This window comes from Eulemur rufifrons, chromosome 5, assembly GCF_041146395.1.
Source record: "Eulemur rufifrons isolate Redbay chromosome 5, OSU_ERuf_1, whole genome shotgun sequence".
Lineage (NCBI taxonomy): Eukaryota > Metazoa > Chordata > Mammalia > Primates > Lemuridae > Eulemur > Eulemur rufifrons.
In genome coordinates this window covers 40,733,735-40,752,174 of record NC_090987.1, presented here as the reverse complement: position 1 = coordinate 40,752,174, position 18,440 = coordinate 40,733,735, and the positions used below count along the sequence as shown (strand labels likewise).

The 18,440-nt window shown below is 36.7% G+C and overlaps 1 protein-coding gene across 1 annotated transcript in view; it reads left to right on the top strand.

The window, feature by feature from the left end:
• RBBP8 (RB binding protein 8, endonuclease) overlaps nt 1-18,440 on the top strand; it is an 89,677-nt gene that overhangs the window by 19,612 nt on the left and 51,625 nt on the right. Inside the window, exon 4 of the mRNA XM_069468182.1 lies at nt 6,238-6,333. Within this exon, the coding sequence (XP_069324283.1) occupies nt 6,238-6,333 (96 nt within the window). The remainder of the gene's footprint in view (nt 1-6,237; nt 6,334-18,440) is intronic.

Sequence of the window (18,440 nt, the reverse complement as noted above, 5' to 3'; positions counted from 1 at the left end):
GGTACTCTGCAGAAATAGCTAATTCTAGGCATTGGAGCACACAAAGTACAAGATGAGCTGGAATATTGTGTGGTGTTTTTACCTGCCTCCAAGTGGAGATTTTTCCAAGTTCTTGATGTTCAGTGGGGAAAAGAATTTCAGGATGCACCACATAAGCCAAGCAAGCGACAGCTTTTTTATTAAAAGCAAAAGTAGTACAGTCTTAGGGAGGAGAGCGGGCAGGCTCAAAAGAGAGCAGCTTCACTGAGAGGAAGTGGTTTTAGATCTTTTGTAGTCTTAGTGATTGAGGGGAGGAATATTCAACACCAGAGGGGTTGGCTTTTACTAATAATTTAGGTAGTAATTTCTAAAATTGGGTTCCCTCCCATTTTCATATATTATATGGTTGTCTTGGAACTGTCACAGTGATTTCAAGGGCAGAGAAATTTTAAAACCACAATGTAAATCATATTATAATTAGTCAAAGTTCATGCAAGAGGGCAGAGATATCTGACAAGCAAGTCAAAGCCAGTTCTGGCCTGCAGTTATCAGCCCCTCTAGTTAGCTTCTGCTTAGAAGTTGTTTATTTTAACATCTGTACCTGATCTTTAAGCCCCTGCATCTGGTCTCAGCCCCATCTCCTAGTCGTCTCTTCGAACAGTGCCAGAAAATAAAGAAATGCTCAAAAAGTAATGGGAGCATGTCAAAAAGATATAGACGACAGCTTGTAAACACAAGCTTTTGGCAAATACAGGACAACAGCAAATTCTAGGACAACTTGAACAATGAAATATAGGTTGAGTATATCCCTTATCCAAAGGGCTTTGGAACAGAAGTGTTTTGGATTTTGCATTTTTTTGGAGTTTAGAATATTTTCATATACATTCTGAGATATCTTTCAGATGGCACCCAAATCTAAACACAACATTTATGTTTCATACATACCTTATATAGCCTGAAGGCAATTTTATGCAATGGCCTAAAGGTAATTTTATGCCATATTTTTAATAATTTTGTGCATGAAACAAAGTTTGTGCTAATTATTTCTCTGTAGAATTTTCCACTTGTGGCATGTTGGTGCTCAAAAAGTTTTGGATTTTGGAGCATTTTGGATTTCAGATTTTTGGATTAGGGATGTTCAACCTGTAATGATAATAATGAATTATATTACCCATAGAATAAAAGAATAGCTCTTCCTTAGTAGAATTGCAGTTAATAAATATAGAGAATGATGGAAATAAAAAATCACCATTTGGAAAACATCACAGCAATAATTGTTAAAGGCAAGAATCATTAGTGGAGGCTAAAATAAGTGGATGAAAGTATGATGAGAAATAATTATTTGCAAATTTTTTAAATCACTCAAAATATCTCCTTACAAGATACTTATTAATTATAAAGGGGAAAATTGTAACATTACAGAGAAACCTGGCAGACTCCACCTCAATCAAATGATCAAAAATTAGCATCACAGTTAGTGAGATATGTCAATCTCATAGACCTCTTGATATGGTGCAATAAGAAGAGCACAACATCACTTCTGTCGTATTCTTATCAAAAATACATAGCTCAGATTTTATTATGGGGAAACATCAGACAAGCCTAAATTGCCGGGCAGTCAACAAGATAACCGGCCAGTACTTTTCAAAAGTGTCAAGATCATGAAGGGCAAAGAAGGGTGCAAAGACTGTCCCACATTGAAGGAGACAAATGTACCGTCGGATGGGACCTGAGAAATATGAAAGGACAGTTGGTCGGATTTGAATAAGGTCTTAAATTACTTAATGCTGTTTTACCAATGTTAGAGTTTTTTTTATTTTAGTAATTATACTATGATTATGCAAGATGTTAATGATTTTGAGAAGCTGGGTGATAATTATACAAGTACTCTGTTTTGTTTATAACTTATTTTTAAGTCAAATTATTTCAAAATGAAGCATTTTAAAAAACGAAAGATTTTTTTTTTTTTAAGATTCATCCCCTAGGTCTGGAGAAATCAACTTTTCTCCAGGCAGCTCCTAGATACCGAAGAAAATCAGGATTCTTTTAGCAAGGAATAAAAAGGAAATGGTTGTTGGGTAGACAGCCAAAAATGTCACTATAGTCAGACTTTTTTTTTTTTTCCAATATAGTTACTAGACCTTATTCTCATTATGGGAGCAGAGAGCCGCAAACCAGTACTCCCCACAGCCCATGCCACCAACAAATGGTTAGCTGCAGCTACTTTTTGTAGATGATAGAACAAAGGGTGAGCTCTACTGCTTCACCAAAACCTCAGACTAGGGAAAACTGTTCAGGACTCATGCTGAAGAGGGGAGCTTCATGAACTTAAATATTAGCAGTCACAGCAAGAATGTAAAATCACAACAGTGCTGCCCATAGGAAGTTTATTGTGTCTTCAAGACACTACAATGCAGACTCCTCTGCCAGAAAAGGATCTTTCAGATTTCAGAGACAGGGAACCATCATCCAGATGAGGTGCTCATTTGTCAATTTCTTAGGCATTTGGTTTCTTCCTCTTGGATTTCTCGAACCCCTTGGTCCCCCATGTGTGGACAAGATAAAACACTACAAATGGCAGCACCCAGGCGAAGGGCAGGCACCCGAGTGCAGCACAGCACCTTGGGGATTCCCTTGGTGAAGGCACACTGCTTCAAGGGTGACAAACTGTAGGTGATCACATGCTGCATTTGCATCAGATTCCTAAATTCATGGCCTATGGTGGTGGCAGCTTGGGGTCACCTCACCCTCCACAGTCGAGTAAGCACCAGTGCTAGTGAGACTTTTTGTTTTACTTAGGAATAAATAGGCTTTACTTCAATGGTAAAAAATATTTTCTTTGAATAATTTGGAATGTCAAATTATGAAATAACACTTGTTTATTGTTTTTAAATCTTCATTTTTGTTATAGTCCACCTAGTGATGGCTTTTACAAGCATTGTTAATCAGAAGAGGAGTAGTACTATCAGTGACTTGGTATAGTGATTTAATACATACCAAACAAAATAGCCAAATTATTGTTTGTTGGAGCTATTCAACAAGTTTCCCCTTTTATGTATAACATCATATAGGAGTTCTTGTTGCCTTTGAGCTTTTCTAATACCAAAGGCTTAATGTTTGAGAATTGATTAGTAATTAGACAGTGGGCTCTTTATATTGTACCTTGCTTCCATGTTGAAGTTACTGATCTTATAAATGCTGGATTAACAACTATTGATTAAGGAAGACATCCTTTTGAATCAAAATATTGGTCACTTTTAAGAAGCAGTACTAAAAGCCAGAAATCATTGTGTTTGCTATTCGGCTATATATTTTAAGCTACCTTCACTAAATGTTTTTATTAAAGCAAATTTGTTTTATTAAAATGGTTCTTTCATTTAGACCTAGTAATTTTATTTTCTAAAATATTACTATTTTAAATTACAAATTTATAGCTATAAAATAGTGTTTTATATTAGCTTCATTCAGAATCATTTCCCTACAGATTCAGTGATTAGGCATTATCTAGATTTGCTTTATTACAAACATACTTTTTATAATGGAGACTTTTTATATAAAATACATTTCTCTACACATACAACCAGACAGCCACATGAAAAAGCTTCTTAAACTTATAAATGACTATTAAATATTACTTTCTCAAAAATCACCTATAGCATCTCTGAATATTAAAGAATAGAAACATAACTGGTTATTCAGTAGCTGATAGTAATGCCTTACGTTACTGTACAGTTTATAGAGTCATTTGATCCTCTTAGCAGCCTTTTAATTATTTTAATTACCCTGTACCTGTGTACCTCAGGTAGCTTGGGGCTGTACATTTTGGAAGCACAAGTAAGTAGCTAAATTCCCTGAGTAATCAGAAAATTAAAGGGATGCTTTATTTAACCATTCCCAGAGTAAGTTAGATCTTTGCGTTGTGGGACCAGGAATTTGGGTTTACTTATATTACCATAATCCTCCTTTCTCAGTATATTTTACAATATACAGTCTTATCTCCATATTGTTAGAATATCTGTATTTGTAAGATATCTCAGTCTTTGAGGATTTGCATCTGGAAGGAGCATTTAGAAAATAAATCAATAACTTTACTGTTTGTTCCTCAATTGTTTAAGACCTGTGTTTTGCTGAGAGTCAAGTTGTCTGTGCACATGGCTAATGCTTTTCTTTCACACACATTCATTTACAAAATTAAACACATGGAAATATTAACTGTTGAATATTGTGAAGTTATTTGAAAAGTTATACTTAAGCTTGATCTGCCTCATTCTTTTAGCCTACTTATGGCTATATCTGTTTTTACCATTATATATCCATTACTTACTAACTGATTGACTTTCTTAATGATCAGTTAGTAAATCTGATCATCCAGATTATCAGCTGTTATTTAAAGAAAAACAGTAGCTATACTGTTTTCAACTGAGGAAATAATAAAGTTGACATCTACCATATTTAGCCACCCAGCTTTCTAGCACTTACTAAGAAAATTGTCTTTAGCTGCTGAGAAATTTAGAAATTCTAAACTACCCATCTACAAATAAACCTTTATTTTCTTTTAAATTATTTTTTAAATTAATGAATTTAAAGAATTATAAAGAAAAAAATATCCTGCAATTGTGCCAGTGCTATTTTCCTGCTTTTGATTCCTCATCACAAATAGTTTCTTTAGAGATTAAACTTTAACATATCATTTTGTTCATTCATTTTCTTTATTCGTGGTATTATTATAATAGTTCCTGTTTTTCTCCCTGTAGTCCCACACCCCCACCCCTATGTATGACATTTGATTTTAAAGTAATGAGAAGACTGGTATATGTGGTGCATGGGGGTGTAAGGGAGACAGAGAAGGGATGGTTTGTTATCTCTCTTATTAGTTACATTTTCATATACAAGATCTACCCAGTTTCATATGCCAGTTATATTTAAAATGTTCAATTACTTCAGAAAGACAGAAGCCCACCTATTTTCTAGTAAAATGCTGCCAGTGGCATGGAGCGTGCCTTAGAGGTGAAGTTGGTGATATACAGGATGGTAATAACTCTTCCTTTGGATGAGGTCCAAGGTAGACCTGTCTTATAATATATTCCACTCTTACCTATTTTTGAAATTGCATGATTCTTTTTTGGAATTCATCAATTTGCTTTCATAAGGACTTTTTAAAATTATTCCTGCAATTGTTATAGTAGAAGCCCATTATGTTTACCACTTAATTGACATGAATATTAGCTACTTTTTATGGTGGAGTGATTTGCCACCCTTATTTGAATTGGTATGTATGTTAGACCCCTCAGGGGACTGGGGAAAGATATCTGAATCACAGCATTGTCCCATATTTTCAGCTTCAAGACCGCACAGAAAATCCCAATTAAATTTCTAACAGGTTTTCTTAGAATTAAAATGTATACATACTTTATTTTTAATAATGTGATTTTTAAAAATAATAATGGAGGGATAAAATATGACACAACTTTGGAAGGTAATCAGCTTCATCTAAAAGAAAATTTTATATGTCTTTATCAATTTTTTTTTCCTGACTATAAAATCATAATGGTAAACACTTAAAAAGAGGTATATGCCAGCACTGTTCTGTGTCCTATACATACACTAGTACTTAGTCCTCATAAACACCTTATCAGAGAGATACTATTGTATCCGCATTTTTTGAGGCACAGAAAGTTTAGGTTAATTGGAACAGGTCACACAGCTGGTAAATGATGGAGCTGGGATTCAAACCCATCTGGCATCTAGGCTAGGGTGCATGTTCTTCAACACCACTGTAAGACCTGCCTTAAAAGTCAGACCAGGTAAAAAGTTTGAGGAACACAAATTAATAAAATAGAAAGTATAAATCCTCTATAATTGGAATAGAGATGATGTGAACAAAGATAATTTGTTATTTACATTAAGAAATATGTAAAAAATAATAAAAAACAGTAAGTGTATATTTTGATAGCCATTTTGATGAAGTTGAGTCAATGGTAGCATCAGAATCTAATCCCTCCTCTGTATTCCAGTACTGTGTAATGGATGTCTGGTATTTAGGATAATACTTCTATGATACGTAAAAATACTTACTACAGAGCAAATTCTAGTATAATTTGAACTTTAACAAGATATTCAGACTTCACCTTTTAAGTTGTTTTGATACAAGAAATTCATGACATAGAAGTGGTGAGACTGTACTTTAGAGTTCTTATATAACAGAATTATGCTGTTAGAGTATTTTTCCCTGAAAAAAACTTATTTCTTGACTTTCAGAGATGCTCAAAGACTAGAAGAATTCTTCACCAAAAATCAACAGCTGAGAGAGCAACAAAAAGTTCTTCATGAAACCATAAAAGTTTTAGAAGATCGGTGAGTCTGGTACTTGGGACTTGAGTAAGAGGTGGTTTAATATGGGGTGCATTGGTTTTAATTTGTAATCAATCTGGCATTGAAATGATCTTTTCCCCAACCTTCTGTCACTTTACAATGAGTATTTTAACGAAACTGAGGATCTACTCTTACAGGTTTGTTTTTTTATTCATTGTAGAGATCACATCAGTTTACCATTTAAATGATGTCATTATCTGATGTTTAATACAGGGTGAGCTTAAGAGTAGCAATTTTCTAATTCATTTGATGCTTTAATTTCATTTTTACTTCTAAGTGAAAACTGCTTCAAAATTCTGTTTCTGCCATCTATTCTTATTCCTACTATTCTCTTTTCTTCCCTACATATTTCTCCACTTTGAGGCAGTCTAGGGATTCTTCTTTCGAATATTCCTGAGATAATGTTATCACTTTACCTTCATACCCAAACTTCATTTCCCACTCCTTTGAGGTTAACACCCAGGATTAGAAAAGGCTTCCAACATTTGCTGTATTCCCTTTTCTGAATTGTAAGTGCTATTTAGGACTTTAAACTACCTATTATGGGAAAAGATACTCCATGCATTCTTTATTTCTTTTTTGTAAAATAGATTTAGAGGATACAAGGGCAGTTTTGTTACTTGGATATGTTATGTAGTGGTGAAGTCTGGGCTTTTAGTGTACCCATCATCCAAATAGCATATATTGTACCCAACAGTTCATTTTTCATCCCTCCTTCCCCCTTTTGGAGTCTACGATGTCTGTTATTCCACTCTTTATGTCCATATGTACCCATTGTTTAGCTCCCAGTTATAAGTGAGAACATGTGGTGTTTGACTTTCTATTTCTGAATTATTTTATTTATTCAGATAATGGCCTCCAGTTCCATCCATGTTGCTGCAGAAGACATGATTTCATTCTTTTTTATGGCTGAGTAGTAGTCTGTGCTATGTGTGTGTGTATATAAAATATATATAAATACATATAATATATGGTTATTAAATATGAAATGTCCGATTTCAGAATTAAAAGTGTAGTTTATTATGTCTCAAACAAGAAGCAGTACAGTTAATCAAAGTATGTACCTAAACTATCAACACAGTTTTGCCATCTTAATGGTAGCTTGTTTATGCCAGCAGCAAAGATGCCTGGAGAGCAAGTAGCAATGAAATTGCAAAAGGTATTTTCCATAGTTTGCTGAGAATTGAATATTTTTCCTTGCAAGAAGTGGTCCAAAGGCTGGAAGAAGTGGTAGTCAGTTGGCACAAGGTGGTGAATATGGTGAATGACAGAAAGTTTCCAAGTCCAGCTTCTGTAGTTTGAGCAGTGCTGTTTATGCGACATGTGGTCGACTGTTGTCTTGCAAGAGGATTGGCCTGTCTCTGTTGACCAGTCTCCACTGCTTAATCATAAGCATCCTGATCATTTCATCCAATTGGTTGCAGCAGACATCCAAAGTAATCAGCTGACCAGGTTTCATGAAGCTGTAGTGGATAATTCCAGTGCTGGACCACCAAATAGATACCATTAGCTTTTTTGGATGAATATTGAGTTTTGGACTGTGTTTCATCACTTCATCTTTATCCAACCATTGTGCCAAACACTTGTAATTGTCAAAAAGAGTTCATTTTTCATCACATGTGAAAATACGGTGTAGAAATGTTCACCTTTATGTCATGACAGCAAAGAAAGGCAAGCTTTCAGATGATTTCTCTTCTGATGCTCATTTAATTCATGTGGAACCCATCTATCCAGCTTCTTTACCTTGCCTGTTTGTTTCAAATGGTCCAATATTGTTGAAGTAGTAACGTCAAACCTTGTGTTAATTCACACATAGGTTGAGATGGATTCACTTCCACTACAGCTTTCAGCTCATCATGATCCACCTTGGTCTCAGGTTACCTATGTGGCTCATTTTCAGGATTAAAATCTCCAGGATGGAACTTCTCAAACCATCGACATACTGTGCCTTCAATAGCCACATCCTTCACAAACACTTCGTTGATGTCTGCACTGCACTGATTCCATGACGGAATTCATATTCGAAAATAGTGTGAATTTTTGACTTATCCATGGTTTCATAAGATTGCTGTAAAAAAAACTTGAAAAACATTCACAAGCAAAAATGTGCTTTTGAAAGAATGAGGATTTTCCTTCACGATAAACATAAAACAAGAAATGTCAATCAAAGTGAAATGTCAGAGATATCAGCTGTCAAACTTAGTACTTAAGGAAATTGGACATTTCATACTTAATACACACACACACACACACACACGTATGTATACCCACACACACCGCGTTTTCTTTATCCAATCATCTGTTGATAGACACTCAGGTTGAATCTGTGACTTAGCTATTAGGAATAGTGCTGTGAGAAAAATATGAGTGCAGGTGTCTTCTTGATGTAATGATTTCTTTGAGTGGATACCCAGTAGTGGGATTGCTGGATCAAATGTAGTTCTATTTTTAGTTCTTTGAGAAATCTTCATACCATTTTCCGTAAAGCTTGTACTGATTTACATTCCCACCAACAGTGTATAACCATTGCCTTTTCTCCCCATCCTCACCAACATCTGTTGTTTTTGACTTTTTCATAATAGCCATTCTGACTGGCATAAGATAGTATGTCATTATGGTTTTAATTTGCATTTCTCTGTTGATTAATGATGTTTAGCATATTTTGATATGTTTACTGCTTGTACCTCTTATTTTGAAAAATGTCTGTTCATGGCCTGGCACGGTGGCTCACACATGTAATCCTAACACTCTGGAAGGCCAAGGCAGGAGAATTGCTTGAGCTCAGGAGTTCAAGACCAACCTGAGTAAGACCTAGACCCTGTCTCTACTAAAAATAGAAAAAAAATTAGCCGGTCATTGTGGCACATGCCTGTGGTCCCAGCTACTCGGGTAGGTGAGGCTGGAGGATTGCATAAGCTCAGGCGTTTGAGGTTGCAGTGATCTATGATGATGCTGCTGCACTCTACCGGGTGACAGGGCAGGACTCTGTCTCAAAAAAAAAAAAAAAGTTTAAAAAAAATGTCTGTTCATGTCGTTTGTCCATTTTTAATGGGGTTGCTTTTTTTCTTATTGAGTTGAATTTCTTAAAGATTCTGTATGTTAGCCTTTTGTTGGATGCATAGTTTGCAAATATTTTCTCCCATTCTGTAGGATGTCTGTTTATTGATTATTTCTTTCTCTGTGTAGAAGCTTTTTAGTTTCATTAAATCTCATTTGTCTGTTTGTGGTTTTGTTACATTTACTTTTGAGGTCTTGGTTATAAATTCTTTGCCTAAGCCAGCGTCCCAAAGAGTTCAGGTTTTCTTCTAGGATTTTTTTAGTTTCAGGTTTTACATTTAAGTCTTAATCCATCTTGAGTTAATTTTTGTGTATGGGTCCAGTTTCATTCTTCTGCATATGACTATCTAATTTTCCCAGCACCATTTATTGAATAGGATGTCCTTTCCCCACTGTGTATTTTTGTTGACTTTGTCTGAGATAAGTTGGTTGTAGGTATGTGTTTTTATTTCTGGCTTCTCTATTTTGTTCCATTGATCTGTGTGTCTATTTTTATATTACTACCATGCTGTTTTGGTTACTGTAGACTTGTAGTATAATTTGAAGTCAGATAACATGATGCCCCTTAGCTTTGTTCTTTTTTGCTTATTGGCTATTTGGGCTCTTTTTTGGTTCCATATGAATTTTAGGATCTTTTTTCCTAATTCTGTGAAAAATGACATTGGTAATTTGATAGAATTGTGTTGAATCTGTAGATTGCTTTGGACAATATGGTCATTTTATCCATATTGTTTAATCCAATCTGTGAGCATGGAATGTTTTTCCATTTGTGTTGTCTGCAATTTCTTTCATCAGTGTTTTGTAGTTTTCCTTTTAGAGATCTTTCACCTCCTTTGTTAAAAGCATTCCTACTTATTTTGGGGTTTTTTGTAGCTATTGTAAATGAGATTAAGTTCTTGATTTGATTCTCAGCTTGAGTTATTAGTGTATAGAAATGCTGCTGATTTTTGTATGTTGATTTTGTATCCTGAAACTTTACCAAAGTCATTCATCAATCTAGGAGTCTTTTGGAGGAGTCTTTAGGGCTGTCAAGGTATAAGATCAAATCATCAGTGAACAGAAATAATTTGAGTTCCGCTTTTCCAGTTTGGATGCCTTTTATTTCTCTGGCCTGATTGCTCTGGCTAGGACTTCCAGTACTGTGTTGAATAGGAGTAGTGAAAGTGGGCATCATTGTCTTATTTCAGTACTTAAGAGAAATGTTTTCAACTTTTACTCATTCAGTATGATGTTGACTGTGTGTTTGTCATATACAGCTTTTATTATTTTGAGGTATATTCCTTCATCTCCTAGTTTGTTCAGGGTTTTTATCATGAAAGGGTGCTGGATTTTGTTGAATGCTTTTTCTGCATCTATTGAGATGATCCTGTGGCCTTTGTTTTTAATTCTGTTTATGTGTTGAATCACATTTGTTTATTTGCATATGTTGAACCATTTTTGTATCCCTGGAATAAAACCCGCTTGATCATGGTGTATTATCTTATTGATGTGCTGTCGGATTCAGTTTGCTAGTGTTTTGTTGAGGATTTTTGCATCTATGTCCATGACGGATATTAGTTTGTGGTTTTCTTTTTTTGTTGTATCTTTGCCAGGCTTTGGCATCAGAGTGTTATTGTCTTCATAGGATGAGTTAGAGAGGATTCCCCCTCCTCAATCTTTGGGGAACAGTTTCAGTAGGACTGATGCCAGTTCTTTGTATATATGTCTAGTGAAATATGGCGGTAAATCTATCTGGTCCTAGGCTTTTTTTGTTGTTTTGGGAGATTTTTTATTATTGATTCAATTTCACTACTCATTATTCGTCTGTTCAGGATTTCTGTTTCGTCCTGGTTCCATTTTGGGAGGTTGTATGTTTCGAGGAATATATCCATTTCCTCTCAGTTTTCTAGTTTGTGCACATAGAGATACTCATAGTAATCTCTCTTGATCTTTTGTGTTTCTGTGGTATCGGTTGTAATGTCACCTTTATCATTTGAGTTTGTGCTTATTTGAATCTTTTCTTTTTTTTTCCTGGCTAATCTACCTAGAGGTCTACCAGTTGTAGCTCTTCAAAGAACCAACTTTTCGTTTCATTGGTTGTTGCTTTTTTTTTTTTTTTTAATGTAGGCATTTAATGCTATAAACTCACCTCTTAGCACTGCCTTTACTGTATCCCACAGATTTTGGGATATGTGTTTTCATTTTTATTCATTTCAAAAATTTTTTTAATTTCTGTCTTAATTTCTTCGTTGACCCAGTGATCATTCTGGAGCATGAACATTGTTTAATGTTCATGTATTTGCAGTTTCCAAAATTCCTCCTCATATTGATTTCTAGCATTATTCAACTGTGATCTGACAAGACCCTTGATGTGATTTTGATTTTTAAAAATTTGTTAAGATTTGTTTTATGGTACACTTCTGGAATGCTGTGTACCGAGGGGGATGAGCCCTACCCTTCATCCAAGCCCAGGCATGGTGGGCACACTGTCAGTCGTGGTGCATCTGTCCCTAAAAGCCCTGGAAGGGCTATCCCTCAGTGCACCTCTACCAAACAGGAACAGGCCCAGCTGTGTCCGCAAGGGAGTTGGGAAGGAGTCCTAGTCTTCATCTCTATTCCTGGGCAACAGTGCAGCCTAACTGCTAGGAAGAACCATCTGCTTCCATACAGAGCCCAGCACTGTACCTGCATCTCTGCTAGGAGGGACACAGTCACTTTGAGCTCACAAGCTAGGAGCTCTGTAGCAGAGGCGAGAGTGCGCTCTGGCCTGGTTTCCCTTGTCCCAAGGGGCACTTTGACACACTGCGTTCTCCCTTCCCCTAGGGTCTGCCCACCCAGAGGATTAGAACTCTGGGAATCCTACAGCTGTCCTGAGACCTGCCAGCCCTTTGTGGTTGCTGCAGTCCAAAGTGGGTGCTGGGGGATGTTTGCAGGTCTCTGTTGTTGCAGACACACAAGGGCTAAGACTCCCTAGGCAGGACAGAGGCCCACAAGGGTGCACAACCACTAAGGTGCCCGCCACCTGGGCTCTAGTCTGGCAAGCAACCCTGTTGTGCAAGCTGGCAGCCTGGTACTCTGCCCTCAAGAAGTTTCCAAATTGCCACATACAGCAGACCTTGGGCTTGCAAGGGCAGAGGGGCTCCCCAACAGTTTGGAATACAGCAGGCTGCCACAGGGGTGAGGGGAAATAAAAACACCCCCACCTGCCCTTTCCATGAGACTCCAAGTTCCTTGGGGGTTGATCACTGTCAAACTCTTGCTTCCTTTTTCTGTGCCTTAGCTTCTTCTCATGAGTTCTCCTATAGGTTCTGGCACTCCTTCCTCAGTATTCCACTTGGGCCATGATTATTCACCTGTAATTTTGGTTCATCTTTCTGAGAACTGATGTCTGATGTCTCTAGTAAGCCATCTTGGGGGGGGGGGAACCATGCTTTCCTTCTAGCTAATACTTTTCCTTTAGCATTATTTATGTATATGTTGGAGAAGAGCTAGGTAGTTTGAATTTGCCTCTGTCCTTTTAGTGGTAAAATAATTTAGTATTCTGCACATATGCAAACCAGAGTTGAATATCTTCTTCTATAATTAATGACTCAGTGGGTGCATGTTTACTGAAATAGTGTATTGTGGAATAAAGACCTATATGCTTTGGAATCACATATGTATTTGAATTCCAGCTTCACACCGTGTTCTTAATTCATATTCACCAACAAGTATTTGAGTCCTTACTGTCCTAGGTGTTCTAGGATGCTATGAATAATACTACCCCTAGTATGTAATGTTTTAGATGAGATAATGCAAGTAACAGTACATAACAGAAATTTAATAAGACATGTATTATCTCTTAGTTGGTGAATATAATTCGAACCTTTAGCACTCCAGTCTGTACTTATATTCAGTTTTTAAAGGTTAGGCGTGTGCCATGTAGCAAACAAATACTATTTTTTTCAGAGTATAAGTGCTATAAAGAAAATAAAGTTGAGTGACGTAATTGAATGACCACAGGCATTGGGAAATGGATATTTAAGTAGGGAAAAAAACTCAGTTTCTCCCACTATACTCTCACAACATGCTTCTGATACCAGACGTATGGGGGTTTTCCCCCACCAGTAAGTATGCAGTCAGTTCTTCAGTAGACACCAGCTGGGTGTCCTCTAATTTAATTCCGACACTATCTACCTAGAGATGGCATCAGATCCTCCAGGCTGATAGCTCAGTCCCCAAGACTGCATCGCCCTGCTTCCGATGCCAGTCGCAAGTTCCAGGATGTTTTGCCTATGCTTCTGAACAACCAGCTATAAGTCGAGATTCCCACAACCCCTTCCTCAGGTTTGATTAATTTGCTAGGGTGGCTCACAGAACTCAGGGAAATGCTTATATTTACCAGTTTTTTACAAAGGATATTTAAAGGATACAAATAGACAGCAGATGAAGAGATACATAGGGTGAAGTATGGGGAAGGAGGCACAGAGCTTCTCTTGCCCTTCCTGGGCAGACCACCCTCCTGAAACCTCCATGTGTTCCTTTAGCTATCTGGAAGATCTCCAAATCCTGTCCTTTGGGAGTTTTTAATGGAGGGTTCATTATATAGGCGTGATTGATTAAACCATTGGCCATTGGTGATCAATTTAACCATCAGCAGCGCCTCTCCCTTTCCTGGAGGTTGTGGGTGGGCTGAAATCCTGCCTTGGTCTTTCCGGTGATCAGTCCTACCTCCTGAAGCTGCCTAAAGGCTACCAGCATGAGTCAACTCATTAGTATACAGAAAGACATCCCTTTGGAGTTTCCAGGAATTATAGGAGTTGGAAGACAGGAAATGGTGTCAAAGACCAAATAAATTTCACAATATCAAGAAGAATACTGATGGATGGTCAGGGATGGCCTTTCTGAGGAGGTGATATTTGAACTGGTACCTGAATGACAAAAAAGAACCAGTCACTTGAAAAACTGGAGAGAAAAGGAGATAGAACAGACAAATGCAAAAGCCTAAGGTAGAAATAAGTTTGATATATCTGAGGAACAGAAAGTCCACTGTGGTTTTACCTTAATGGGTAAAGCGAATTAGTGATAGGAGATAAGATTGGAAAGTTGGGCATCAACTAGATTATGTAGGTTCATAGGCAAAAAAATTGGATTTTAATTGTGATGGAAGCCATTGGAGGGCTTCAGCAGTTAATGACAAAGGGATGGATATAAGTAGGTTGTATCAGCATCTGCTATATACAAATGGAGATGTCAAGTAGGTAGCTGTATATGAGTCTGGAATTCGGTGTCTCTCTTAAGGACATCTTAAAGAACATAGGAAGAGAAGCGTTCACAGTGCTGAAACCTACTAATTAAGGTTTAATGAAGAATAAGGACCCAACCAGCAAAAAAACTGAGAAAGAGAATCTATAAGAGTAGGAGAAAAGCTAGGAACATAGGGCATAATACTAACAATACCTTCTTTGTAGGGCTATTTTGAAGATTAAAGGAGATAATTCAAGTAACATTACATAATAGAAGTTTAATAAGACTTATACTATCTTTCTTAATTGGAAGATGATTCTGACTTTTAGCACTCCAGTCCCTGCAATCTACAGCCAGATCTAGTCTCCCTCAAGCTGAGAGATCAGGAAGCTAGAAAGCCATCTATCCCTCTCACCTTTACCCAGTCCAGCATTAAAAAGGAAATCATCAGTTACTCTTCCCTTAGTGTGGTAAGGCACTTCCTTCTGTTTGTAGTAGAGGATTGTGGGGAGCGTATCTTTCTCAGCCTGTAACTTTCTAGAATTGAAGAACTTCCTTCTCTTCACCCTATTTTTTCTCTCATCTCTACCGCTCCACCACTTTCCAAGAGCAGAGAGAGTCTTCCTTCCCTATAATAATGATGGTAGTGGCAAAAGGTTAGGAAATCTTTCTGTTCTGTGATTCCTCTGCAAACAGAATGTTAAGATTGACATTAATAACTAAATATGTTAGTCTGAGTTCTCTGAGAAGCAAATACCAAGGTGACTTTGGACATTAAAGATACTTGTTGCGAGACATACCTGTAAGGAAGATGAGGCATCTGGGAAATCTGTCAGACCTTCATGCCTCTAACCCTGTGAAGAAGAGAGGGAAGAGGGCAGGTCTTACACTCCATTGCAGTGTAAGAGAGCTTTGGCAAAGCTAATGAGGAATCCTGGAACCGTAGTGTTACTGAAAAGTATTCCTGATTTCCTCATTTATAACAGGTGGGATCTGACCGTGGGATGCCTACTATATTCAGCTGTATGAACAGGTGAAAGATTTCAAAGCCCAGAAGGTGGGGCCGGCGCAAGTGGCTCACACCTGTAATCTTAGCATTCTGGGAGGCCGAGGCAGGCAGGAGGTTAGGAGTTCAAGACCAGCCTGAACAAGAGCGAGACCTCCGTCTCTACTAAAAATAGAAAAATTAGCCAGGTGTGATGGTGCCCACCTGTAGTCCCAGCTACTCCGGAGACTGAGGCAGGAGGATCACTTGAACCCAGGAGTTTGAGGTTGCTGTGAGCTATGACGACGACACTGCACTCTAGCCTGGGTGACAGAGCACAACTCTGTCTCAAAAAAAAAAAAAAGAAAGAAAGAAGGAAAGAAAAGAAAAGAGGAACAAATCAAAGCATAGAAGGTGGAGTCACTGATTCTGTTCTTCACAGTAGGAGACAGTGAGATAATTTCATAGCTTCCACACTCAAGGGCTGATTGTATTGATTGCCAGCATCCTTCCTGTTTAATTGGTCATTATCAAATTGTTTAGGGCTCAAAGTTAATACACTCAAAAATTTACAATATAACATTTTTATTATGTTTTGCTTGAATTGGCTTAATACAGTTGGCTCTCCATTTCATACCCAACATAGAGTGTTCATCTTAGCCCTTGAAGACATTGCTTTCTAGTGTCTCCAAAACACTTCTTCACTTTATGGTTTTAAAGTTTGGGCTTCCAGTTCTGCTCTCCTTTGTATCTTGTGCTTCCCTTTTTAAGTGAGTTTTCCTTCTCTATGCCCTTTCTCAGAAGAAATGTCAGTGGATGATTGCCCCCGCCCTTCCCATTAAATTACTGTTCTTTATTCAGTTAATACATTTAATTGTTAAAATTATCTTTTTTATTCTACAGTTTCTTGAAACTAGATTTCCTTTCTCTTTATGTTCTATTCTACCTCTGGTCATTAATATCATGTGGATGCTTGTTTCTTTGTTGTTTCTCGTTGTAAATGTTACCTTGCCTCTCATTCTGTTCACCTTTACGTCCTTAGGTAAGTGAGCCTATAACTCACTGCATGGTATGATATTAATTCAGTGGTCAGGTGGGGAATGTGTAGCTGATTTCTTTATACACGTGCTTTTTCTCTCCTTTCCTCACATAAAAATCCAAAATTTCCTACTGGGCTCACTTTAAGATTTATCCCTTATTTCACAAAGTTTCATTTAATTAAGCCCAAGATCATTATTTTTTTTAATATAGGAGCTGATATGTATTGAGGGTTCTCACTTTGTACCCAGGCGTCCAGCACTTAATCTTCATATTAACACTGCAGGGTAGATGATGGATGCATTTTACACGTGAGGAAACTGAGCTGAGAGTTAAGAAACTGTTCCAGAATCACATAGTTAACAGATAATGAGGTTAAATCTGATGCTTTCCCCCACCCGACTACTTAGTTTCTGCTGTTTCATGATGCCTTGTCTTTATGTTGTCTTCATTTTATAGATGTTGTGTAAATTAATTACACCTTAAATGATCATCTCAAAGTATTTGTGCTTGGCATGAAGTCACCAAAACAGATACTGTGAAATACTAAGTCTTCGACATTGCCTATTATCTATCTCCAAGTCTATTTTCTTGGAAGTTTCTTTGGTTTTGTTATTTTTTTTTTAATTGCTGCTAAGTAAATGCTATTTTTAAATGTCTACATAGGTGACTTTTGGTGAAGTTTTGCCTTATTTACAATTTCATTTTAGTTTTATGTCGTATGTATGAGTGATATCTACAGCAAGCTTTAAAAATCTATAAAAAATTTCTTTTTTTTAACCAAGAGAAGCAGAAAAAATCTATAAAAATTAATGTTTTGCGAGACCTTTGAAAAGCAACAGTATTTTGTTAACATTTCTAAGCAGTTATTCTGAAACTTGCCACCTGCTCTTCATAAATGAAACGATTCTTATTTCTTGTTAATGTTGTGAAAACATTGTGAAATGTGCAGATGAAAGGCATTAGCTAGTAAAGATAAATTAGATAACAAAAATTCTAATTTTATGTGGCTAATTTGTGTTTTACTACTACTATTATATTTATAGACTTTCCTTCAAGGAACCAAAGTATTTCGCTAAACCTAAGAAACAGTCACCATGCTGGAGAAGTAGATAGAGTAGTACATTTCTTTAAAAAAATCTGAACAAAGCAGTTAAAACATTGTTCTCTAATAGAGTTTACTATTTTTAAGAACATTTTGGCAGTCAGTCATATAACTCATTTCAGCAGTAGTTAAAAGGAAAATTGGTATTCATAATCAGAAGATTTATGGTTTTGTAACTTTTTGTATCACTGGACCACATATGCTCTTTTTTTTTTGCTAACTCTTCTTATTCAGATTTGAATTTAAACATCATACGCTTCAGGAGACCTCCTCTAACTTCCTGGACTAAGTTAAGTGGCTGTGTGCTTTCATAGTACCCTGTATTTCCACTGTCACAATGTGAATTAAACTTTGTTGTAATTACTTTTTTGTTGCTTGTCTTTCTCTGGTAGACTGTAAGCTCTTTAAAAGAAGTGGTCTTATCTTGGTCACTGTTGTATTTATAGCATTGAGTACATTGTAGGCATTCAGTAAAACCATATTGAGTGAAAATGAATAAATTTGAGGAAATACTTTTGGGATACAGCAAACAATTGAGTGTACTTGTTAATCTGGTAAATTTTAAAGCAAATGAAAGTTTTTATTTCTTCATTCCTATGAATAAACTGGAATAAAACTCAGATTGCATGTTGCTTTCTGCTCTTTTTGTGGAATTTCTCTCTTATCCCCTTACCTGTTAAAGCTACTAAAACTGCATTC